This window comes from Eretmochelys imbricata, chromosome 8 (genome assembly GCF_965152235.1).
Source record: "Eretmochelys imbricata isolate rEreImb1 chromosome 8, rEreImb1.hap1, whole genome shotgun sequence".
Classification (NCBI taxonomy): domain Eukaryota; kingdom Metazoa; phylum Chordata; order Testudines; family Cheloniidae; genus Eretmochelys; species Eretmochelys imbricata.
Window position 1 is genome coordinate 71,096,931 of NC_135579.1, and position 26,944 is coordinate 71,123,874.

Here is a 26,944-nt window from a genome sequence, read left to right on the forward strand (position 1 = left end):
TCAATTTGAGATATCAACAAATTTTAATTTAATGTGAAACTCAGGAATTTTAGCGCTTACAGGTCCTTGATGGTAATTAAAACCTTTGGCAACATTGTAGTTGTCACTGTCCAGGGCATTATCATATACTCCACAGTAAACCATATCACTGTAAGGAAGTACAGGATTTAGACAAAGCAACAAGTTAAATAAAATATATGCAATGCATTAGAGAAATAACTCAAAATAATATGAATTCACATGGTTAGACTGTACTCAGCACGGCACAAGGGCACAGTAAGGAAGGACCATTATATATCTTGGCCCTAACAAGATTATAGCATTAATATTCTTCAGTGGTTAGTTTATGCAAGGCCTATTGTATTAATACAATGAACTACAGAGCTGTAAGTGTAGAACTCTATGTTCAGTCCATAACTATAGTATTTTGGTCACAATTCTGTCATAACTTATGCTCAAAATTCTATGTGCTGCCTTTTTTCAAACTAATACTAGCCAGTTTTATTAGAAGTTTTTGAAAATTTAATGACCAGCTTCTAAAGGGAGCAAGATAGTGAATAAAATGGTACTTTTGTAAATAACTAAATGAATCTGAACTGGATTTAGAACAGCTAAATAATCTTGACTAAAATAAATATATACTGTAATTAGCTAGTGCAGTTCTTGAGGTATTCTTAACGAAACGTATCACAGTGAACTTCTTACTGTTAATCTTGTTGCATGATTAAAACTATGCATACTACACATAACAATCTCTAATATGCTTACTCTGGATCCAATGTTTTCATGCCCAGTGGACCAAGCAGCTTTTCCTCTGCTATCTCAAGTGCTTTCCAAGCTTTCTCAGGACTGAATATCTCAGGGGCCTGGCACAATTAACAGATTTAGCCAATGAACTTTGCATTTAAAAAATAGTATTGTTTTATGAAATCAACAAACTGCATAGTTCACATCAAACATTTCTATTACTTTTCAATATGCTCACAGAGAGAGCTACAGCCCTTTATAATAGATTTAAAATGTATCACGATTTCTCACAAATTCCATAAAGAGATTAAACAAAACAAACAAAAAATGGCAATTTTCAATTAGCATCCTGCAAACACATCTTCAATATAGGAAGTGCCTTTTTATATTTATCCTAATGACACATTGGTTAGCAGGCCCAAACATAATTAGGTTAGTCCTTTGGAAGAGGTTCTAGATGGGCCAATTCTGAAAGTTTATTAAAGAAAAAACCACTACTCTATTAAAGATACAAGTGCATTCCAAGTAATTCCTGGTTTACCCCATGCAAATGAACCCCCTCATGCAAGTTTAGTTCAATTCAATCAAAATAGTTAAAGGAGCTGTGACTTTGAACATGTTTTTCCACTCACCACAACCATTGCTATACTAAAATTTGGCCTGAGCTGGTAGTCGCACCATGGACTTGAAGCTCCATAGCTGTCCTTGTATATGCCACGCTTGTGAACCAGATTTGGATGTTTTTCACTAGGATCTCCTGGGTTCTCAGAAACAAAGAACAGCTTTTCAAAGTGCCCTTGAATCTTCCTGTTCCACTCATCATATGTGATGGTTTCCTTTTTTCCTGAAAAATGTTAATATACAGGATTTGTTTTCTGGCAATAAATCTACTCCTCTCCTTAGTTTTATAAATATTATTGACTATTGCATACTTGAAGTCTTAAGAGACTTCTACAGCTGCTGATAAAATAAGGAATGGCCATTATAACAATGTGTAGATTACTATAAATGTGAAAACTGAAGGTTATGCCAATGGCCCCCAAAATGCTTTCAAGGATATGCAGGCTATCTAGATTCAAGAGCTGGCGTGGGAAATTCTTTTCCCTTTTCCCAAGATAGTGTGAACTGAAATCTCATCAATATTGGGAATAAAACAGTATTAGGAGAGTAGATTTTAAACATGGCTTAATACTGGTTCAGGCCCAAAGGGTTTGCCTGGTTAGTCTGGATGGGGAGTAGCCATTTCAATAAATAATGTAGTTAAACCAGGCTCTACTAGTTAGGTTGCAGTCTAGCATATATTATGCCTCATCCAGACTAACCAGAAAATAGTGTTTAAACTGTTATTATGAACTAGTTTTTAAATAGAATTTAAAAAATACAGTTCAGTTTTTTTAAACTGTTGCATCAAGATGGACAAGAGCTAAGTGAATCCAAGGCCAGGGGTTGGGAGGGAGTAAATGTTGTATTTTTTGCTGAAAAATGAGATGTAGAAGATCTTGTTTTATATCTGTTTATGCCTAGTCTGTCTTCCTCTGGGATGTGATTTAAACATAGACCAACTATGAATTTATCAGATCTGCTTGGTTTTTTAGGTTGGGTTTTCTCCTTAGGTGAAAACTAATAGTAGTAGCCTCTGTTATATATAACAATTGTTAAACTGCTCTGTGAATAAATCTGTAGTTTTTCAGGACACATTTTGACAGGGCAGCAGACTTCTACTTTTACAACAACTAGCATAGATACCTGTCAATATTTGAGAGACTCCTTAAGGTTAAGTATTTATCATTTTCCCACCCTTATCCCTCTAAAAAGCTCAGTTCAATGAAGCTAAAAGGTTTTCCTATTCTCCACAGATATCTCTTTTAAAGCCTTTCAGTGCTGACTGGTACCCACCGCAAATTGACTAAACAATAGATTAGCAGGGTGCATTTGATTTAAATCATGATTTAAATCACTAGTCAGGAAGACTCGATTTAAATCATGGATTTTACATAAAAGTGCATTCTTGTTGGTTGTTATAACCTTAATACATATTCTTCAAAACTCAAGAGAGATGTAGGTTCCATTTTTAGAAGGTAAACACTATACATTTTTAAGTGACTTATTTTGAAAACTTTTCAGATTAATTTTACAGGTATATCAGAAAATGAATGATTGTTTGGTTATTTCATTAAACAAAGGTAATTGAAGCAGATATTTATGAAGTCACTGGGAAGTGAACTAGCTCCAATTCAACAGATTAATCATTAATATTTGGAGGATTTTCTTGCCATGCTGTATTAGGAGGAGAACATCACCAGACATTTAAATTATTTAAATTAAAACAACAATGTTATGTAGGTCTAGATTTTTTTTCTTCAACAGCAAACATATTTTAACAAAAGCAGCATGTGAATTTTTGAATTTAGTTAAACATTCAAGTTTTTTAAAATCAGGTTTGTTTTTGTTAAAATTGTTTTTAACTAAAACTAGTTTAAAATGTTTAAAAAAAAATTAAAATAGACTGTCAGCCAGGTCAACATGAGAAACTTAAAATATTGGCTTCTGCAGCTAACTAGGTCATCTTCACCTTCATTTTCCTGTTTGTTCATAATCTGGAAAAGAAAAACAAGCTTTCCTGCTTTTTCAGGTCCCAAACGTTTTCTCAATTTGGAATGAAGTAGTCCAAAGGAAGAAAATATTCTTTCTACACTGGCAGAAGAAGCTACTGCTGTTAAAAGTGAGATCATCACTTCAACAGTCTCTGAATCCAAGTGCTTAAGTGACTTCCACCAGTTCACTGGTGTGACTTTCTTTAAAACATCATCAGCAAACACATATTTCTTGAATGGTTCACCGTTAGCTCTGAAGATTATTATAGTTGGCATTATGGAGGGATGATTGCTGGATGTCCATGTTATAGCCAACTCCTTTTCTTCAGCAGCTAAGGTTTGACCCTGGTACCGAGTACTGAGACTATTTGCAAGAAAATGAGCTGCAGATAGTGCTTGTCCCATTCATTTTTTTAATGCTTGTAATTTAACTCTATCATTGCATATTTCTCTTTTTAAGATCTCACGCGGTTCCTTCCAAATTTCAACAGCATCAGCAATAAAACAGCTATTTCCCTGCATTGTGTTCAAGGCTACAGAAATAGGCTTCAGGGTACTCAGCATGTGTTTTTCTCTTAAGCCCAATGTTGAGAACTTTGGCTGTGACAGTGCCATCTATTTTTTCACGATTTTGTTCTCAAACTGTCATCAGATTAGTCCAGTTCTTGATATAGTGCTCAAAACAGTCCACTACTGAGTTCCATCACACGTCTTGTGGGAGAGTTAGCTTGGTTCCTTCCACTTTTTTCAGAGCAGCTGCTGCAAAGTATTTTGCAATTTCAGCAACATTCACCTTTATTTCTGGAACACTGAAGACTTTGGCTAGGAGGTGCATCAAATGAGCACTGCAACCGTATGTTATTAGCTTGGGACTCTCTTCACTCTCTTCTAAATAATTTCTTCTCATCTTGGATACATTTGCAGCATTGTCTGTAACCAAGCGCGTACTAGACATTTGATTCCCCCCCCCCCCCACAGTTTGTTATAGCTTTTACTGCTACTTCTTTTAAGTATTCTGCTGTGTGTGCATTTCCTGATGTATAAATTGTTTCTGTAAGGAAGACATTCCCTTATTCTGTTGTCACACAAGCACATACAAAAGTATCATTGTGGACATTGCTCCACACATCAAGACTCAGGTTAACAAATTTTACCCTCTAGACCTTTTGCACACTGCTCAAATTTCTCTTTCATACACTTCATCCAGCAATTTGCCTGTGACATCTGCTCTGTTGGGTGGACTGTATCCTGGTCTGAATGACTGAACCATGTTAACCAAGTGTGGATTCTCAATCATACGGAAAGGAGAGTTTGTTGCATAAACAAACTGGGCAATTTTTTCATCAATTACCTCTTTTTGTAATCTGCTGGTTCTTATCACAAACTTATCTATGGTTGTTTCTGGATAATGGAGATTTTTTCTCCTTTTTGCTGCAGGTGATATATTGTGGCTATGTGACATACATAATGTGACTGAAACACTATCATTGGCAGATAACTCTGAAATTATAGAAAATTTTCAAAGAAGTATTTTTATGCTTTCTCCCATGCTGCTCTTTATGCTTGGGAGGAGCTCCCTGTAATCATCTGTAAAGCCACTTCACTGTTCTCCTTCAAATATCTTTTCTTTATCCTCCTGCTATCTTAGGTGCATAGGGCATCCACCAGTTTCCGCCATTTAATTTAATCTTCATTGGCCTATTCAGGCTTCTGAGAGTCACGTTGATGGATTTGGCTTCTCTCTCCCTTGTTCCATGTAACATTTCTCTAAGTTGCCTTCTTCTCTTTCCAGATAGTGTCCATATTATCACTTGACATGGAAGTTGTGTTGGTGACATCCTTAAAGCGTTTCCTAAATATCCCCATCATTGTCTTCTTACTTTACATTAGAAATTCTAAGGAAAACAAATTCAGTGTTGCAAGAAACTCTTTTCACTGAACTCTGAAGATATACTAAAGTAAATGTCTGCAAAAGGAGTTGATCTTATCAATTTCTATTGTAGATTTCCATGACTCTGCTCCATAAAGGAGGACAGACATGAAGCCAGCATTAAACATTTGTATTTTTCTGTTAGTGGCAATCATACTACTTTTCCAAATCTTTTCAAAAGTTTATTAAAGTTGCCTTCTGCTCTTAATATTCAGTGGTTGACATCTAGCATGGTGCCACCATCACTGGACTTCTTACTCCCTAGACATATAAAATTACTTACTTCTAGTGTTACCCTATCTACTCTGGTTGCTTTTGGGACATCAATAGCCATTTATTTTCTGTTCCCCTTGTTGCTGAACAAACCAGCTTGCTTTTTGCTGTATCTGCCAAAAGCTAGGACTTTTCTTCCTTTAAGCAATGTATTAAACAAATATCTAATTGCACTATCATTTTTAGAGTCTCTTAAAAAAGAGTATATAAAACACTAACATTATAAATCATAACATTTGATTTCAATTCTGTACTGACTTAAACCTGTACAATCCCACTTAACAGCTGATCTTTTTCTACATGTACTACATATAATCACTTGCAAAAACACTGCGTATCTAAGAGCCATTCCAAAAATAAATACAAAATGGAGGCACAAGTCTTTGGGTGGACATAGGAATTTTAACCAGTGTTTCCTCTAATTTTTCCTTACGCATGTGCAGAATGACTTTTGTTATTTGCACCAATATGGAGGTGATGGGTGACACATCACCTTCATATTGGTGCACATAACAAAATTCATGTGGCGGGAGTGGAGTGAGGGGTTTGGAGTGTGGGAGGGGGCTCAGGGCTGGAGCAGAGGGTTGAGGTGCGGGGGTGAGGGCTGTGGCTGCAGGCTCTGAGGTGGTGCCGGAGATGAGGGGCTTGGCATGGAGGCTGTCCTGGGGCTACAGCGGAGAGAGAGGATTTCCCCTAGCTCTCTCTCCCCACAGCAGCAACTAAGCTGATAGGGGAGAGGTGGCTCTCCCCCACCCGTGACAGGTCTGGAGCACCTCTCCCCCGGCCATTGCAGGTCTGGGGCGCCTGTCCTGCTGCTATGGCAGGTCCAGGGCTAGGTTGGGGCCAGGAGAGGGACGCCTCTCCCCCGGCCACGGCAGGTCTGGGACTGGGTTTGGGGCTGGGGTATAGTACTGCATAAAGGAACAGTTAACACAGTTGCTTCCCAAGGTTAAGAGATTTTAAACAGCTTATATATTCAATCTCAGTAATATGTACTGAATTCTCCCCAGAAATCATCATAAGACGACGATACAGTACAAAACTAAAAATTAATCTTTCACTTAAGGGTTAAGAGGTCTTATAACTCCTGTCATAATCAGCTCAAACAAACAAGTGAATTCATAGCCATATCAATACCCTACAGAAGTGCAAAGCTGGGCTAGTGAGGTTTAGTTAGATACTCTACAAAAAAGTGTGTTTTGTGGGCTTTGCACAGATTTTGCTACTTAGATACAAAACAACAATTAGCCTTATCCTGAATTTTATGAACACCCATTCCCCAAACATAATATTTATTAAAATGTTCACAAGGTAGACAGATTGCAAGACAATATTGATCCTGATCCACTGATTCAATTATCATGGTTCTACACTGATCACACATTTGTGAGATAAACCAGCTTACCATGCCTTTTTATGGTGACTCCCTGATAAGGAAACACTTTTTTCTTTGACAACTCCAGCAGCCAACGAATAGTTGACTTACATAGGCCAACAATTTCCACAGCAGATCCATCTCTAAGATGAAAAAAGAACAGCTGCTGCTTTTAAGAAGAAACTTAAAGGAAGATATTAGGTCACAGACTTTTTATGCAGATACCAACATTTGAGGATTTTTTCCCCCCATGAATGTATTCAAACCTCTAAAAAAAAAAAAGAACACTCATTACTGTCAGTTTAAAAATCACATTTGATGCTCTAGAAAGTGAAACTTCTTGACAAATCCATATACAGAGGCAGACACCATTCCTGATGCCCTCCCCAAACACTTTCCATTACCTCCCAGCATCTGTGATGAGCCCAACCCAACTTGCTCTGACTGAATACTTCAATTTTCAATCTCTGCCAAGAAACTAGAAACACAAGTGACTATTGGGGGCAAAAAGGAGATTTAGTTGCCAGTCATCCAAATAGTGACAGCATCATATCACTTACGGTTCTCTCCTAGTGGCCTCATGTACATATTAAAATAAGGTGGGATGGGAAGGGCAATAGTCTCATCACACAGGCCTGAAGATGATAAACAAAATGTCCAACATGATTCTCTGGGAAGAAGAGAGCTACTCAAATGGCATCCATATAACTCAGCAAGGGTCGATCTGCGGAAGGGTTTGATGTGCTCCAGGTAGAAAGCCAGGGTGCGCCTGACATCTAGAGTGGTGTAGTCGCCTCTCTTCATTGGTCCTATGAGGCTTTAGACAGAACACGGGAAGGAAAATATCCTGGTTGACATGGAAGTGTGGCAACACCTTTGGCAGCAAGGCCGGATGGGGCCACAGCTGGACCTTGTCCTTGTAGAATACCGTGAATGGGGGCTCCAAAGTGAGGGCTTTAATTTCAGAGACATGTCTCGCCGAGGTAATAGCTACAAGGAATGCAACCTTCCACAACAAATGAGAAAGGGAACAAGAAGCCACAGGCTCAAAGGGTGGACCTGTGAGCCTGGAGAGGACCAGGTCACGGTCCCATTGGGGAACTGGGTCCCAGATCGGCAGAAAGTCTTCCAAGGCCTTTCAGGAACCTGATAGACATCTCATGCAAGAACACTGATCTATCATGGATGTGATGATGGAAGGCCGATAAGGCTGCCAGATGCACCTTGATCAAAGGGAAGACAAGAGACCCCGATACTTTAAGTGAAGCATATAATCCAGGATGGACTGCAGAGATGACTGGGTCGGGGAGATATTCCACTCCAATGCCCAGCAGGAGAAATGCTTCCACTTCGCCAGGTAAGTTGTTCTGGTGAAAGGCTTTCTACTCTCCAAAAAAACCTGCTGTACCTGACTAGAGCAAGCTTGTTCCTCTGGATTCAGCCATGCAGCATCCAAGCTGTAAGGTGGTGAGACGTGAGGTTTGGGTGCAGGAGTCGACAGTGATCCTGCAAGAGTAGGTCTGGGCGGCTGAGAAGCGGCCACAGGGCTGCAATGGACAGGTCCATGAGCATGCCGAACCAATGCTGGTGAAGTCATGCTGGGGCGATCATAATGACTCGTGCCTTGTCCATCTTGATTTTCAAGAGAACTTTGCTGATGATTGGAAGTGGTAGGAAGATGAACATCAGGTCTCCTGACCAAGACAGGAGAAAGGCATCGGATAGTGAGCCTCTGCTGAGGCCTTGGAGAACAAACTCATGACGCTTTCTGTTCTGTCTAGTGGCAAAGAGATCCACTCGGGAGCTCCCCACTTCTGAAAGAGTATTCTGATGACTTCTGAGCGAAGGGACCACTCATGGCAAGAGAAGAAGGACCTGCTGAGGTGATCTGCCAGCACGTTCCGGATGCCGGGAAGGTGGCTTCCAGGTGGATTGCCCACTGGATACAGAAGTCCCACAGATGGAGGGCCTCCTGGCACAGAGCCGACAAATCGAGCTCCCTCCGCCTGTTGACATAGAACTTAGATGCCGTGTTGTCTGTCAACACCTGCACCACTCAACTGGACAACTAGGGAAGAAAGACACCGCAAGTCAGGCAGATGGCTCTGAGCTCCCATAACCTTTGAATCCGCAGTGTACTGAGATGCGCTCCCCAACTGAGGTTGGATGCATCTGAAATAAGGGAGACCATGGGTCGCGGGGTCACAAACAGCACACCTTCCAACACAAAAATTGGGTCGGATCACCTGAGAAACAGAGAGGTAAGTCCTCCCAGGGGGATCATGATGACCTTGTCTAGGTGATGTCTGGCTAGGGAGTAGACCAATGCCAGCCACAACTGGATGGGACGCAGCCTGAGTCTCGCAGGTCAGACGACGTAGGTGCATGCTGCCATGTACCCCAATAGTATAAGCCACACCTTGACCGTGGTGAGTGGATGGGCGGTGATGCTGGCAAATCAGATCTGGTATTGCCCTGAACCTGGTGTCTGGCAGGAATGCTCTGGCTCAGATAGAGTCAAGCACCGCTCTGATAAAATCTATCCGTTGGACCAGGATCAATGTTGATTTTTGTTTATCAACAGGCCGAGAGCCTGAAAAGCAATGTCTTGATGCTGCTCTGGACCCAGACCCTGGAGCAGCCCTTGAAGAGCCAGTTGTCGAGGTACAGGTAAATATGGATACCCCGATGTCTGGTGGAGACCTACCTTAGAAGCTCCACCACTAGCATGCATTTCATAAACATCCTCGGCACCGCTGCTAGGCCAAAAGGAAGGAGTGCAAATTGGTAGTGGGCAGTCCCAACTACGAAACATAGGAACCATCTGTGTCTGTGAAATATTGATGTGTGAAAGTAAGTGTCTTTCAGGTCGAGGGCAGCATACCAGTCTCCCAGATCCAGGGAAGGAATGATAGAGACCAAGGAAACTATGTGAAACTTCAGTTTCTTAAGATACTTATTGAGGCTCCACAGGTCAACGATGGGGTGTACACCCCCCCCCCCCCGCACCTGGCTTTTGGGATAAAAAAAATAGTGGGACTAAAACTGTTTCCCCCTCAAATGCACAGGGACTTTCTCCATGGCTCCCACCTGCAGAAGGCCCTGCACCTCTTGAGCGAGCAGATGCTCATGAGAAGGGTCCCTGAAGAAGGAAGGGGAGGAAAGGTGGGACAGAAATAGACCGGAGGGTATATTCCCCTGACACTGTGCTGAGGACCCACTGGTCCGATGTTATAGTGGCTCAGGCAGGGAGGAAGGGTGACAAACGGGAAATTACAGGGGAGCAGAATCCGCGCCACAGGCTGGAAGGTCACCCTCGAACACATCCTCAAAATGCCTGCTTGTTATGCAGGTGAGCTGACCCACGTCTGGGGGCTGGTGGCACTGTTCAGGTGAGTGCCGGCAGGGTACCCCCTGCAGTGAGGAATGGTGCTGCAGTGATGGAGACAACTGAAAGGGTCCCAAGACAGGTTTACCCCTTGAATAGGGCACCTCAGTGGCCGGAGTGGCCAGCACCGGAAGGGACAGATGTCCTTAGTGGCCTGAAAGGCCTCCAGTGTAGACGGCACTGCCAGGTGCCAAGTGCCTCTGCCGCTTCCCAGGGTGAGGGGGCGGGTCTTGAAATGGGCTCGACAGCTCTGTGGGAGTCCGAGCCTGGTCACTGTCCGGAGGTGAAGAGCTGCCCCGCACAGGTCTTTGCTCTCTTCCATCTCTCTCCTTTCCTTTACGGGACATAGGAGAACACCCTCTCCCGGCCTTTCTTTGCTTTTTAGCTGGTACTGAGGATGGGGACTGGTGCCAGTCAGAGGTCAGTAACAGTAGGGCGTTCTGCACAGAGGCCGCAGTGCTTGCAGCAGAGTCCAGTCTCATCAGCTCTGAGGACAGTGCGAGGGCCGACTCCGTAAGGAGTACTCAGAGACAAACGTCCCACTCCTTTTTGGTCCATGGCCTGAAGATCTTGCAAATGAGACACTTGTCGCTCACGTGGGTTTCCCCTAAACACTTTAGGCAGCTTCTATGGGGATCACGGGCTTTTTGCAACAGTCACAAGGTTTGAAGCCTGGGGACCGGGGCATGCCCCGTCCCTAGGCTGAGTCCCTCATGCAACTAATTTCTAACTTAACGCTAAGGGAATTATTAAACTATAAACTATATACAACAAATTCACTACTAGATACAGTAGAGACAGGAAATCTTGCCAAAGCAAGGAGACATTCCAGCACAGTCACTGGCGGTAAGAAGGAACTGAGGGAGTGGGGAGCCAGTGGCACTCCTTATACCAAGGCATACGCATGCCACTCCAGAGGGCGCCAGAGCCAGTCCCCCACGGATCCTACAGAGGGAAAAATTTCTGGCACCAGTGCATGTGGCGAGCACACACACCGACAACGTAATGGACATGAGCAAGCACTCAAAGAACCACCAAACAGACATGGTATTCAATTTTGTAGAAAGACACTGAAAGCTTTGCAATAATAGTTCAAATGCCTTTCCTTTGGATTCGCTCTCACAACTGAAACTGATCTGATCTGAGCAACCAACTTATTTCTCCTGTCCTGGGTCAAAGCCAGAGAGCCTGCACCAGTTTACAGGCATATAGTAACATTTTTTAAAAAAATGTTTCATCTATCTAAAATTGAATAGATGTCAGCAGAATACAGAGCTTTCACTGACAACATTTTAATGTTGGCATTAGGGAAGGAGGATAAGAAAGAAATCTTTGCAAATATTTCAAGTTTTACATATGGTAGTACTCAAATCCCACAACACGCATCAACAGAGAATATTACTGGGTATTTTCTCAACAGCATCTAATCAGTTAACTTTTTAAATTATTTAGTGCTACAGCAGTGTAATTTACATCAGACAAAGAGTTATTATATCTGAATAGCATATTGAACTGAGTATGTCAACAGATATGTTTTGCAATGATCTTTTCCTCTGAATCTGCATTGTACACAGAAGGTTTCTGTTAATGTTTTATAATAGTCAAATAGAATTCGGAAGAGTTCAGAATATTTCACTCTTCATGTTTTATTACTGGTGGCACAGACACCAAGAGCAAGGATCTCACCATGCAAGAGACTAAACTTTGACTTATTCTAAAGTTACATAATACACTTAAAGTTTGTACCTTGGAGTAGCTGGAATTCCTTTGTTGCGAGCTCTATCACTTTCTCCCATTTTATCCATCCATGTGCCACAATTAAAGCGGTTCCCTCCAAAGACAAAACCAGTTTCATGGTCGACACCCGCAGTCACATTAAAACCTACCCAGCAAGAAAATCAGAATGAAGTCAGCTTGTTTCTAAAGAACCACAGAAAGAAAAAGGTGAAGGTCTTCCTAGAACCACCACGAATGCTTTTGTTATGGATGTGATATTATTTACACAGTACTCATGTTAGAATAGCTGAAATTAAAGTGTTAACATATGTATATTTATAAACATTACATTGTTAGAGGCACTAAATGTAAAAAGTTTTGCAGAAATTAGTTTAACTAAAAAAAAATCTGTACAACAATTTTACTCACATTTGAACTTCACTATAAGTGATCTATATATGAGCAAGTTAAGTAACTCATGTTATTTACCTTCATCCCTCATATTTCGATCTAACTGTGGACCAGCATTCCTTTCTCGGAATTCTATGCCTTGCATGTGTTGTTGCATAGCTTCCTGTATTACTTCATACAGTGGTTGATCCTGGTTTGTTTGTTGTGTGACAAGGGAGAAAGACAAAGGTTGTATGAAATATCCAGATACCGAGTACTTCAACTTTTCAGATTACTATACTTTATATGAAATCCAACAGGAATCCAGTCAATTAGAGTTGGCCAATTCTTTTTTTTTTAAATCTGAAATTTCAAATGTTGAAAAAAAAATGGAGAAAGCTAGAAATAAAACTGGTAACATTTTTTCCCCTTGTTTCAAAAAGTTTTATTCTCCACCATCCAACGTGTGCTTGATAGGAGTCATCCAACTGTTTGGCAAACAACCAAAAAGCGGAACATCCCTGTTTTACTGCACATTCCACCATAAATGACAGCTGGAAGATTTTACAGCTATAAAATCTTCCATGAAGCCCTCCATTAATAAGCAAACATGGCCCCTGAAAATACTACAAATGCTGTCCCCAGTAAAAGCTGACCTCTGCAAAAACATTTCTTTAAGTAGGAGAACAACATGCCGAACAGGGATTCTTTTGGTTTTTTAGGATTTCATTTACTTACAATTATGTTTGTAGTATATAAATAGTTTATTAGAAATGATCTTTACCAGTGTGCCTGCAGGCTGAGCGGGAGAGTCATCTGTAGTATACATTCTGGAAACGGGACACTTGAGAATGTCTGTGCCATTTGGAACAATTTTACAGTAATCCTGTATACATTGAAGCCACCACCACACAGCATCACGGCAATTGAATCTGGCATGGGTCCCTTGGCCAAGCAGATTGGGAATAAGACCATGTCTCAGGGTACTAGCAAATGCTAAAATTATGTTCCTTTAAAAAAAATAAAATAAAAAAATCCGATACACACTGAATTGGTTTTCAAGGTACTGAAAGTTCCAAGTAGTAAACTAAAAAATACAATATATTTTTATACCAAAATATGTTGGGGAACAAATTAGGATTGAATGGCAAATGTCAATATTCTGGTGTTTCATGGTACAAAAGGTGATTACACATAATACAAGCTTTTTAAAAAATAAGCCCCCACATACTCAGTAATGCCGACCACTGCAAATGTGGAAGGATATATTTAAAATATACGCTCAACCTTTTCTTTTTCTTTCTTTCTTCCTTTTTTTTTTTTTTTTTTTTTTTGCAGAAAAGGTAATGAGACATTTGTGCCAATATAGAAAAGTTGCTTTACTTTCAACATGTCGTGAAAGTAATGTCCTGATCCAAAGTCCATTGAAATCAATGCAGAGACTCCCAGCGACTTCAATAGGTTTGGATCAGGCCCTAGTAGCCAGGCAATAGGCTTCAAGAGTGACATATGCATGTTCATTCTTACATGCATTCCTTATTTGATGATAATTTACAAAAATATGAATTACAACCAAAATATGTATATTATCTAAGGACCTGAAGTTTTACCCAGTTTTTACACTATTGTTATTGTCAGTCAGTCACAGGCATTTGATGGAGTAAAAACTGAGTAAAGACCTCAAGGTCTGGTCCTCAATGTTCAACCACATTCCTTTAAAAAAAAAAAAAAAGAGAGATACTAGCAGAACTCAATACCTCCATTATATAGCAAAGAGTTCTAAACAGAACTGTGTTTTGGAAAGCTTAACATTTCAGCCGCATTTTAGATCTACTTTAAAGTTAATATTGAGTGCTTGATCCTAAAACAGATTTTTCCTGTATTTGTAAAAAAACACAATAGATTAGGAATCTCATAACTGAATAAAACCAAGTTCCTTTGCAAAGTTCAAAAAGAATGCCTCATCCTGTGTGTGACACTCTCAAGTGGTTTTGTCTTCTGATCCTTTCAAAAAGGAAAAGGAGGCAATGGGCGAAGAGAATTTCATATATATGAGAGAATTTCTCTTTACAGGGATCAGTCTCAGGCTCCTTACATCAGGCAAAACCTCCACTGACTTTAGTGGGAGTTTTACCTAAAAGGCATAATCCAGTAATGTAAGGGTCTGTAGTACTGAATGTCATCATAGGAATCCTATTGTCTTTAAGAGGAACTATAGGCTGGTATAAGGGACCATACTAGCAGACTGTGGATCCCTTTGTAAGAATAGGGTTTAAGAAAGGGCTGCAGGGTGAGGCCAGTAGTTACTTGACCCTTTCATTGATTTTTGGTTATGCAAATATAAAGTAAATACATACACAAGTTTTCACTAAGAATGAGTTAAATTTGAGAAATCCATACTTTCATTTTCAGCTCACTTCAGCACCAACATTTCATGGCAAAAAAATTAAAATTGACTAGTGGAAAGGGCATGCCCGCAAATCTTACACAAACTTCCTATGTTTATTTGTTAGGTTTTAGACTTACATCACACACAAAATTTAGTTTGCAATGATCCACAAACCACGGACTTCCAGCTTTGATAGCTATATTAATGGTCATCACAAAACACAACATACACCTCCCCACACCTCAAATGTGATTGCAAAGAGATTCTCAAACGTACTGCTCTCCAATACTGATAAAAAGTATTTTATATTGAAATAAAAACCTATAGCAGACACATTTCGTTCAAACTTAGTATGAGCACTATAATGTGCTGGAGAAAAAAGTTATGCATATAAAAAAAATGGAATAGGTGCTTCACAACAACATTTAAAACAACTGAGATACATAAGTAATTTTGTAGTTCTATCTGATGAGAATTCAAAAATGGCCTGGGGCCACAGTAAATAAGAGAGCATTTTAATTGTTTCGGAAAAAAAGTACCTCTTTCTTCCAGTTATACATAGAAAGGGAGAAACCTTTCAAGATGGATTAATACTTATACATTCTTTCTTACCTTGCTTCTAAATAACGCCCAGTAAGCAACATTAGACCTCTCAGTGCAATAAAGGTATCCCTTCCCCAGCAGCGGAAAATGCCAGATGAAAAATGTGGTAAACCTAAAGAGTAAACGTGATGAACTAACTCATTAGACTGTTTAATATGAAGATTCTACACATGTACACACACAAACTCACACCCACCCCCCAAACTGCTGCTGCTGGCCCAAGGTGTGGGGGAGAGGGCTCAAGGCTGGGGATGCATGGGGGGTGCTTACCTTGGGGAGGAGTGGGGCTCCCCAGCTCCCACTGGCATGATCCTGCTACTCCTAGGCGGAGGGACCAAGGGGTTCCGGGCGCTGCCCATGCCCGCAGGCCTCTTCCCTGCAACACCCACTGGCTGCGGTTCCTGGCCAGTGGGAGCTGCGCAGCCAGTGCTTGTGGCGGGAGCAGCGCATGGATTCCCTGGCCCCTCTGCCACCACGGAACTGCAGAGACACACGGGGTAGGGAGCCCCTGCCAGCCTCGCATCGCCCCCAGACCACCCCTCCCAGAGGGCACCCGCAGCCCTCCGTCCAAATTTTAGTTAGGGGTATATAATAAAAGTCATGGACAGGTCATGGGCCATGAATTTTTGTTTACTGCCCATGACCTGTCCATGACTTTTACTAAAAATACCCATGACTAAAACATAGCCTTATTTATGACACACAGTATACACTGTACAGCATGTGCTCACTTTCTAAAAATGCACTTTAAATGTGTGTGTAAACTACTCAGGATCAAAAATTCTTTAAAGAAAGTTCACCTGTAGAACATTACAAAAATATACGCTATGTATAATTTCATTACATGCAGAGTCCCATGCTTTCTACAACTGTCCTACTAGATGCTGGAGGTGGGGAAAAATGTTCCCTTTGCTGCATGCACCTAGAGCCCCCGCATTTCAAAAGCGAATGAAAGAATACTTGGGTAGAATCATGCTGACATGGAATTTTCAGTTCACCTAACAATTCAGGGATTGTTTGCCACAGAAATCATGGGAGCTTGCTACAGAATTAAGGTCAGCATGAAGCAGGATACAAAGTTCTGAATATATCTTTGATAGAAACAAAGCATTTTAAGTCTTAAAAGTATAATGTTCATACTTTTGTTTTACTTAATTAGAAAAAAAAATCTTTCATTACTTGTCTTTCTAGAAGGAAGAAAAACCCATTTCAATAAGATTTAAAACCTATAAAATGTAGAGATGTAAAAAAATAATCCAAAATACTTTTATAACAGAGGTGAAACTTTTATTGAAAGAAACAAAGGCAAAAATATTTCCCAGAAGAACTGTCTTTATATTTAGAAACGATTCAGATTTTAGACAGATTCTAAAATATACTAGGCAGACAAATATATATAGAAATTTGCAAGTTAAGTTCATTCAAAAAATCTCACATACTACTCTATGCTTTATTCTTCTGAACACATATATTTTTAAAGACTGCTTATAACTGCAGCAAAGAGCGATCCAAAACCAGAAACAGTTAATCTCAATTTAGGAGAAATTGCACTAAACAATCTGCCTCTGCCATTCAACCCAGGCCCCCTCTCTCAATTACTTTCTAGGCAGTTAACTAACCTAATTAGTTTGGAAGCCACATAATTACTATCTTCTCCTAAAACAAGGGTTACTGTCTTGTTGAATGAGTTTTCTGGAGCTGAATGCTGGATTCTGCCATGCTCAAGTTCTAATTTATTTTTGTCACAGACCTGCAATTTCTGCATGACAATTTAAGAAGCTATTTTACCAAGAGTTTCCATTTTTATTTCATGTTCAGCTGGGGAAAAGTTCTCTAGATATTTGGTGGAATTAGTGACCATTTGAAGTCAAGATCAAGTGTGGCAATTTTTTAAATAACAAAAGCAAACAAATTGGTGAGAATGTTTTTAGTTCAATAGAGGTTAAAAAAAGTTCAAGAGGGGATAGTTGAGGAAAACAAAAACATAGTTAAAGTGATAAACCAAAAGTCTTGCGGGAAGTGTTCCACAATGTATTTCAATTACTGAAGAGTTACAGGGAAAGAGATAACATAATTCTGAAGCTCAAAAGGTCTCAGAATATGACAGAGTAGCTCAGGTTGCTTATAGTTCAAGATATAGCAAAAGTGAAATTCTTCACAAGTCTTCCTTTTACAGCAATAGCAGAAACGTTGCATGGTTATGCTTCTCTCAGACACAAACAAAACCTTCCCATTAAATAGAGCAGAATAAGACAGTGGAAGGGTGAAGTAAACAGCTACTGACCAAAGAAACAGTATTTTTTATTTGGTCTCTAAACATCACAGTCCTGGCACATTGATCTTGCTGTCTACACATTTCTAAGTAGTTGCATGGTTTTGTAAGACAACCTGCTTCAACAATCATCAAATGAGCCCTTACTTACCAGCTGCTAAGGAAACACAGCACTGTTCTGTCTCTTTTGTGATTTCATTCATCCTATAGGGAACATCATGTAAAGCAGGAGACAGATTTGGCAGAGAAGGATATTTTCCTATCCCACACATCTGAACTGAACCCAAGGACAGGTGTTTAACAAATGTTGATCCATTCTGAACAAAGCTGTAATCAAAGTAGTTGAATTGAGAAAAAAAAATTTCAAATTCAACAACTTCATTGTTTAAAGTTCACCCATTTCCCCCCTTGCCATAGTTTAAAAACCAGCTTCATAAGGGTGCTTCAGTTGCAAAATACTGTAATGATTTTCAAAAGTGAGTTCCTAAGATTAAGTCAAATTATTAATGCCAATGGGAGCTGCTGAGTTCATAGCACTTAAAAATCAGGCCATTTATTTAGGTGCCTAAAGATAAATTTAAGCACCAAATTTCAGGTTCTCCCCTCCCCCTTTTTTTCTTCCCTTCCAAATCATGGCCTTTACTTTTATATTCATTTTTTAAAAATGATTTATATTGAAAGGAGACGATAAAACATTCGGGTATTTTATTACCTAGTTGATCTCAAAGCAAAGAAAAATCTCAGCTCTGCACAAGTATTTTAAAATTCAATTACTATATTTAAAAAGATGATGCATTAAATGATTATTAATTTGTGCCTGGGTCTACATGCTGGACTAGTACAACAAACTACCTCCTCCCCCAACCCAAAAAACACCAGTTTCAGATACCTTGTCCATGTTGGCACAGTTTTGATATCTATTTTTAAAGGAAAGTAATATTAGCCATGTTTAAAACAAGAATAGGAACAAAAAATGAGAAAAGGGACAATTACAAAAATATGAAGGCAGCCTTCGAAGACTGGAAGACGGACCCTGGTTTAATGTCTCATTCCCCATTACTGCACTGCCAGCATTAGCTGTAAATCCAAGTCCTGTAGCAATAATAAATTCTTGACCTTCTAGTCTAATGTTTATAATTTTCCCTTAGTGAAAACTATATGCACCTTCTATCAGCTTTATGCTTTTCCATTGGCCAACATGAATATTTTTGCCTTATGCCAGTGTATCTTCTTGTACATCAGTACTGTTATGCAGGCAGCCATATAGTTTAGGAATTATGTTAGGCATCTGAGATAGATCTAACAGAAGACACTGCATTTGTGCATTTAACATTTGCAATGGATTGGAAGATTAGAATACAATAAAAGGTGCTCTCCTTATTAATCAGATTGTTGCAGTTTCAAGGAAGACAAAATTTTGGCCAGAAAACTTTTAGTGCCTTTTAAGCATATGTAAAGTGGATAAATGACTATCCTAATGCACAAATGATAATACAACATAACGTAAACATACACATACATTTCTTTCAACACTATTAGACATACCTAGACATTTGACTCCATGCCAGATCTAGAAGAGTTGTGTATGCACCCACTAATATGGCATCAAAGTAACATGGGATAAGGTAACGTGGAATCTGCTTTAGGTAGACAAATATGGCCTTCAACCATTTACCGACCTATTAGAATAACATTTTTGTAAGTTAACAACTCCTAAATGCAGCAAAGGCTACTTTCAGGGAATTAATACTTTGGCAATTGCATTTTGCGCTGGAAAATGGGTAGAATTCCTGTTACAGTTTCCCTACACTTTTTAGGCCCCTATTATATTTTTTTGTATTATAGGCAGGATTGGTAGCACCACCTATTCCAGTTGGCAGAAACTTCCCGTTATACATCCTACTTTCAGTTGCTTGTAATTTTGCCACACTTTAACCATTCACACTGAAGTTTTCAATGCCACAGGTCTTCCTCAGAAAGAAATATTTTTTTGAAAGTTTCAGCCAAAATGGTTCAGCTGTTTCAAAGACTGAGGCTAGGAAAAAATGTTGTTTTGTAATGTTTTTTTTTTTAAAAAAAATTTGGACACCTTTTATTTGAGACTTTAGAGACTCTGTGCTTTGGAGCAGGGACGTGAAATTTGGCAGGGAGTGGCCTTTCTGTCAGGGATGTGCCCTTTGCTGTTCCTGTGAAAAATTGCCCAAATTTGGCCAAGTTATAAGCCTCTAAAAAAAAAAAAAATCTCAGTTTGCACATGCTCACTAGAAATTAAGAATTTAGCAGTGCATCCTCAATGAGGCATGCCCTGGCCCCTCACAGGTCCTAGTACTGACCAAACTGCGCATTCATCAGCTCGTAGAGTGACTGAGAATGTTCCACAGCAGGTGTAGAGAGGTTCACTTTCCTTGTAATTGCTGCTCTGGTTCAGGTCAGGGCACTAGAACCAAAAGAAGGAAGTTTCTCTCTCCAGTGCTCTCAATGAAATCAGTTTAACTTCAGTATCCAGAAAGATTATAAAGCAAATCAACCAATTTGTAAACACCTAGAAGATAATAAGGCGATAAGTAAGTTAACATGGAGTTGTCAAGAACAAATCCAGTCATACCAACCCAATGACTTCCTTTGGTAGAGTAACAAGCCATATGTATGGGGGGAAGCGATAGATGTGGCATATCTTGACTTTCGTAAGGCTTTTGACATTATCTTGCATGATCTGCTCATAAAGAAACTAGGAAAATATAACCTAGATGGAGCTACTATAAGGTGGGCACATAACTGGTTAGAAAACCATTTCCAGAGAGCAGTCATCAGTGTTTCACAGTCAAGCTGGAAGGGCATATCGAGTGGGGTTTTGCAGGGATCGGTCCTGGTTATGGTTCTGTTCAATATCTTCATAAATTATTTAGATAAATGTCAGAGAGTACACTTAAAAAGTTTGTGGATGATCCCAAGCTGGGAGGAGTTACAAGTGCTTTGGAAGATAGGGTTAAAAATCAAAATGACCTGGACAAACTGGAGAAATGGTCTGAAGTAAATAGGATAAAATTCAATAATAACAAATGCAAAGGACTCCATTTAGGAAGGAACAATCCATTGCACACATACAACAATGGGAATTTCCTAGGGAGTCATGGAGTACTGTGGAAAGGGATCTGGAGGTCATAGTGGATCACAAGCTAAATATGAGTCAACGGAATAACAGTTGCAAAAAAAGTGATCATCATTCTGGGATGTATTAGCAGGAGTGTTGAAAGCAAGACATGAAAAGTAATTCTTCCACTCTACTCTGTGCTGATAAGGCCTCAGATGGAGTATTGTGTCCAGTTCTGGGCACCACATTTCAGGAAAGATGTGGACAAACTGTAGAAAGTCCAGAGAAGAGCAACAAAAATGATTAAAGGTTTAGAAAATATGACCTATGAGCATAGGCGCCGACTCCGTGGGTGCTCCAGAGCTGGAGCACCCATGGGGAAAAATTGATGGGTGCTCTGCACCCACCGGCAGCTCCCCACCCTGCCCCCACCGCTCTGCCTCCTCCCCTGAGCATGCCACGTCCCTGCTGCTCCCCTTAGCTCCCAGCTGTTTCGCGGCAATAAGCACTGGGAGGAAGGAGGGGGAACACGGCACACTCGGGGAAGAGGCGGGGCCGAGGTGGGGATTTGGGGAAGGAGTCCAATAGGGGCAGGGAGTGGGCGGAGTTGGGGCAGGGACTTTGGGGACGGGGCTGGAATGGGGGCGGGGCAGGGGCAAGCACCCACCGGCACCAGGAAAAGTTGGCGCCTATGCCTATGAGGAAAGATTGAAAAAGTTGGGTTTAGTCTAGAGAAGAGAAGACGGGGGGGGGGGGGGGGGGAGAGAATACAATAGTTTTCAAGTACATAAAAAGTTGTTACAAGGAAAACGGTGAAAAATTGTTCTCCTTAACCTCTGGAGGATAGGACAAGAAGCAATGGATTTAAATTGCAGCAAGGGAGGGTTAGGTTGGACATTAGAAAAAGCTTCCTGTCTGTATACTTAAGCACAAATTGCCGAGGGAGGTTGTGGAATCTCCATCATTTGAGGTTTTTGAGAACAGGTCAGACAAACAACTGTTAGGAATTGTCTTGTTATTACGTAGTCCTGCCTTGAGTGCAAGGGACTGGACTAGATGACCTACTGAGGTTTCTTCCAGTCCTTCACTTCTATGATCCCCCTGCTGGTGCCCAGGCAACATGGCAGAGGAAGACGCTGACTGAATCAAATGCAGAGGGGTCAAGGAACGAACTGGGGGAAGAGGCAAAGAGAGTAGATTGGGACAAGCAGCCAGGTGGAACTGGGACTGAAGACTGGGAGGGAGGAGAGAAACTGTGACCGGGGGGGGGGGGGGGGCGCTGATTGGTCAAGGACACCAACGAGAGCCAGTCAGGGAAATAGCATTTGGGAGAGGAAACTCCGATTGGTGAATGAGCTGCGGGGAGGATCAAGGTCAGAGTAATGGGGAAACAAATCTGACAAGGAGCTGGGGTTTGAGGAAAGAACTGAACTGACTGAGCAAAGAGACTGGGCCTAACTGGGTGAGAAGCCTGGGATTGGGAGTCAGTGTGGTGGGGCGCAGAGGAGAGACACATTGGATGAAGGGCCGGGAATGCAGGGGGAAATAGACTGGCACAAGAAACCTGAGGGCTGGAGACTAGGATTGGGTAGGCAAAGAGAGACTAAGACTAGGATGGGGAAAGATTGGAGGGGATGGGTCAGAAGGGGGAGGGATCGGGACGAGTCAGTCAATCTTGTAGTGGTGCAGAAGGGGCTGTCACCACAAGAGCATGCTCTTTTCTAGAGCCTGGACTGGAACCCAAAATTCTTGGGGCTCAGCATTCCTCTGTGGTCCTCGAGTATCTGTGAAACCCACTGGCAGAGTGTGTTTCTCACCCCCCCTCTAGTGCTGGTCAATAAAGAGGATGACAACCTACTACTGCTATTAGTTATTCCATGTGCTCAAGTGGCAGAGGTTTGTGAAGTAGACCAAAAGGTTCCATCCTTATAGATAACAAACACTTAATAGATTTACTTACTTCTGCACAGGCTTCTGAACGTGAAATTAGACGGTCACTGACGTAGTCAATCATCCAATCCCCAGATCTCAAATTACCACAAAAAGGATGACCCAAATCATTCTTTGGTCTAATGTCTGCCATCACTGACATTAATCCTGAAAATAAAACAAACAGCACACTATATTACTGGCCACATCATTATCACAACCTGCAATTCCAGTTTCCAGGAGTAAATCCAACACTGCAGATCTGAAAAGTTATGAACCAGAGCTGGACCAGTTATACATTTTTTAACCTGATGTCATTTTTCTTCGTGTGTTTTAAAGGCTAGAGAGCCTTTAGAAAGGCTAAAGCTCTAGCCTGATTGTACAATGAGAAGGGACCCAACCCACCTGCTATGGCTCAGTGGACCTACAGTAAGTTTGAGACAAATACTGTGTAATCACTGAGCCCATGCTTCTTTACGGTTTAAAATCTAACTCAGATAATTATAAAATATGTCACACAACAGCATTCAGATGTTAAAATGACAGCTATTACTTACACTTCATGTAACAGGTAATATTTGTGGGTTTTAGGTAAGGCCATTTGTGACTGGAGGTGTACTTATTTAAACATGTTTTAAAGTATTCCCAAAGGTCAGATTACCAAAGTTTTAATGTAAAATTAAATATTTAAACTCATCCTCTACCCCAATATTAAGAGATGTTTCTTGATTCAGCATCTTGCCTCCATTTGCTTGCTACTCTCTTTCAAGCACATACTGTATAGACCAAGCAGAAGCAACTTGTTCTCTTCTATTTGAACAGCAAACAGTGCACAAAATCTAACACTATTCGAGATCGGGGCGGGCAAGCTTTTTGGCCTGAGGGCCACATCGGGTTTCCAAAATTGTATGGAGGGCCGGTTAGGGGAGGCTGTGTCTCCCCAAATAGCCAGGTGTGGCCCAGCCCCTGCCTCCTATCCGATCCCACCGCTTCTTGCCCCGCGACGGCTCCCCGGGGTCTCTTGCCCCCATTCAACCCCCCCTCCCCAGTCCCTGACGGCCCCCCCAGAACTCCTACCCCATCCACCACCCCGAGCTCCCAGTCCCCTGGCCACCCCACCCCTGAATACCTCCTGTTACTCCATATAACCCCCCATCCCATTCCTGACTTGCCCCCTGAGACCCTTGCCCCATCCAACCTCCCTGTACCCTGCCCTCTGACCGCCCTGACCCCTATCCACACCCCCATCCCCTGACCACTCCCCTCCCGCCCCCCAACTCCCTTGCCCTCTATCCAACACCCCCTGCTCCCTGCCCCCTTACTGCACTGCCTGGAGCATTGGTGGCTGGTGGTGCTACCGCTGCACTGGGTCAGGCCGCAGCTCTGCAACTACACTGCCCGGCTGCCCAGAGCATTGTGCCGGTGGCACTGTGTGCTGAGGCTGCGGGAGAGGGGGAAACAGCAGGGCAGGGGCCAATGGCTAGCCTCCTGGGCCAGGAGCTCAGGGGCTCGGCAGGAGGGTGCCGTGGGCCGGATGTGGCCCGCGGGCCATAGTTTGCCCACCTCTGTTTTAGATCTAGATTGAGATGATCCATTCTCCTTTTTTCCCCTCCACCCAAAAAAGCACGCATGAATTGTTACCTTGCAAGCCTGCATATTTAAGGGGCGACCAGTTTGGTATGTTGTAACATCCTCCACCATCCTCTTGTTCCTCAGCATCACACCGATACAGTATTTGATTCAAATCAGCCAAGGTTAATTTAGATGCAATACTGGGAAAGGGAAAAAAAAACCCCAACATTGATAACTAACTATATAACGGACATCAATTTCATGAAGAATTCTGGTTTTGGTCTAGGCTAAGCTATTTTTAAAAAGGGATGCTTAGACTCCATGTTTAGACTCCTGAAAACAGGGCCTGATTTTCAAGGGTGCCACGCACCTTGCAGCTATCACTGACTTTAAAAATCTGGCCACTTATTTAGGAACCATGGAATAGATTTAAGAGTAACTATGGGCTCCCTTTAAAAAGAAAAAAACAAAAAACAAAAAACCTCCCTTCTTGTACAAGATTTAAAATTAGCTTATTTTTTTCCACAATGTTAACTATACACGAGATCTCTTTTTATCATTGCAGATAAGTACAGAAAATACTAAGTAAATGATCACAGATTTCAATATTATTCAACTAAAAGTGATACATCTTTTCTCCACAAAAGCATAATGTAGTATCCACTGGTTTTTGGATTGCTATGTGAGTTTCTTTTAAGAAAGTCATTTAGATGGAACTGGTAACCTACATAGTATGTTGACAACAAAGTCATCTGAACACCTTGCTGCAGGATGTAAAATTTCCTGGCATAAAATCTACTGCCACCAGCAAACCCACAGAACTACTCATAAAAAGAAAAGGAGGACTTGTGGCACCTTAGAGACTAACCAATTTATTTGAGCATAAGTTTTCGTGAGCTACAGCAGGCTAACACGGCTGCTACTCTGAGAACTACTCATGTGAAAAGAGGAGTTTTTAAAGTCTGAACCACTATTTTCTGTATAAAGCAATAAGATGGCTAAACATAGTTGTTCATACATTAACCAAGACAGACCGAGAACTTGGCAAAGAATTGTCACTCGTTAGCATTTGCAGGCTGATCTCTGCCTCTAATCCAGCCCTCTACTGTATGTACTCTAACAAGGCATACTTACGAAGAAAAAAGATTTTTTAATATAGGTGCTGAACAGTCATCGGGAAGACTTCCAGATTTAAAATGAGGACTGAACTGGATCAGGTGATTACGGAGTACACCGACAGCCTCTCGTGCCTTTGGGTCGAGACTAACTCTGTAAATATCAATGCACAAATTGTAGAAGTTAGCACCTCCACCTACTATTTTTTGAAGTAATGGAACTAACAGACTGAAAAAACCCACCCCTCCATTGTCTTTAATCTAGTGCAGCCAATTGACACACATTTAGTAAGTTGATCATCATATACCTGAATATTATCACACTTCCCGGTGTTAAGTTTTCAAATTCTATTTCTTGAACAAATTCATTGGGACCTTTTATGGCAGTTCCAGCTTGCTTTATAATTTTACTTTCTCTGATCTTAGAAAAGAAGAAATAGTTGAAACTATAATGAATTCAGTTTTCCTTCTCTGATAAATTGTTGCATCTGCTAGTATAGAGAAAAGATTGTAGTTACCTGAATGTGTTCTCTGATCTCTACTGTGTAATTAGGCAATCCGTTGATAAAATGCTCATCTTTTTTATAAGGACTAACATTTCTCTCAATAGTTCTAGCTTCAAGCACTACCTCTTCAATTTTGCCTATAAACAGTTAAATCACATATCATAACTCAAAATACATACACACAAAAATATTGATAGCAAATATATATGGCATTCTTGGTTTTAAAATAAGTTTAAATCTTGCTTGAAACACAAATTAAACAACATTTTTGAGTTTAACTATAGAAAATGCATGTCTCAATTGCACAGTTAAATTACTAAATACATTTGACAGCTCTGAAAGGGAATTTATCTATATTTTACTGTTCTATACATTACAGTCACTCAATCTTGATTGATTAAACATGTTCACTACACACTTATTGGCCATGGTGTAATCTAAGATAGATCTTTCCTAACTCACAATGAGTTATGGGGATATCAGTCATGGATTACAAATAAGGGCTTGACCCTGCACCTTTAAACCCAACAGGTGACTTGCTAGATGTGACTATTTGGGGGTTCTGAATTAGGCAAAGCTCTGCACCAGTTCCCAAACAGCAGTCACAGATCTTATTTTAAACGGAGCACATCAGTTTTTAAATACCAGAGCAACCACATTGACATTCAAGACCTTATTTGCTCTATCCATCCAATGATCTAAAAACTAAGCCCTCAATGCTGCAACCACTTACACATGTGCTTAACTTTAAGCATTTTAGCAGTTCCATTGACTTCAGTGGGACTACCATGTGAGAAAAGTCAAGCAAGTGAAGAAATGTTTGCAGGCTTGGGTCCTTACTAAAGGTTAGTACAAAAAATTGCAATGGCTTCTTCAGAAATGTTACAGCCAGCTCAGATCAAATATTGACTTCAATGCAGAATGCTCAATTATCTAATGAGGTCTACACTGTCAGTCTTATGGACCTGCAAAAATACGTATGTACAATTTATTGTGCCAGTTCTCTCTCACTTTGATGCTTCTTTTTAAACTATCACTCTCAACCAACTTAAAC

The 26,944-nt window shown here is 40.9% G+C and overlaps 1 protein-coding gene across 4 annotated transcripts in view; it reads right to left on the bottom strand.

The window, feature by feature from the left end:
• The window catches only part of AGL (amylo-alpha-1,6-glucosidase and 4-alpha-glucanotransferase), a 56,995-nt gene that overhangs the window by 6,051 nt on the left and 24,000 nt on the right, over nt 1-26,944 (bottom strand). For 3 of the 4 annotated variants that reach the window (XM_077823492.1, XM_077823493.1, XM_077823494.1), the window contains 15 exons: nt 25,903-26,027; nt 25,693-25,805; nt 25,404-25,538; nt 24,339-24,469; nt 22,729-22,865; nt 19,223-19,356; nt 17,829-18,004; nt 15,415-15,517; nt 13,198-13,423; nt 12,513-12,624; nt 12,054-12,189; nt 6,950-7,062; nt 1,380-1,591; nt 769-866; nt 61-148 (listed from right to left, as the gene is read on the bottom strand). In XM_077823492.1, coding sequence (XP_077679618.1) covers nt 61-148; nt 769-866; nt 1,380-1,591; nt 6,950-7,062; nt 12,054-12,189; nt 12,513-12,624; nt 13,198-13,423; nt 15,415-15,517; nt 17,829-18,004; nt 19,223-19,356; nt 22,729-22,865; nt 24,339-24,469; nt 25,404-25,538; nt 25,693-25,805; nt 25,903-26,027 — 2,039 coding nt within the window. Of the gene's footprint in view, nt 1-60; nt 149-768; nt 867-1,379; nt 1,592-6,949; nt 7,063-12,053; nt 12,190-12,512; nt 12,625-13,197; nt 13,424-15,414; nt 15,518-17,828; nt 18,005-19,222; nt 19,357-22,728; nt 22,866-24,338; nt 24,470-25,403; nt 25,539-25,692; nt 25,806-25,902; nt 26,028-26,944 lie in introns of those variants that run through there. The other variant, XM_077823495.1, reaches the window with a different exon arrangement.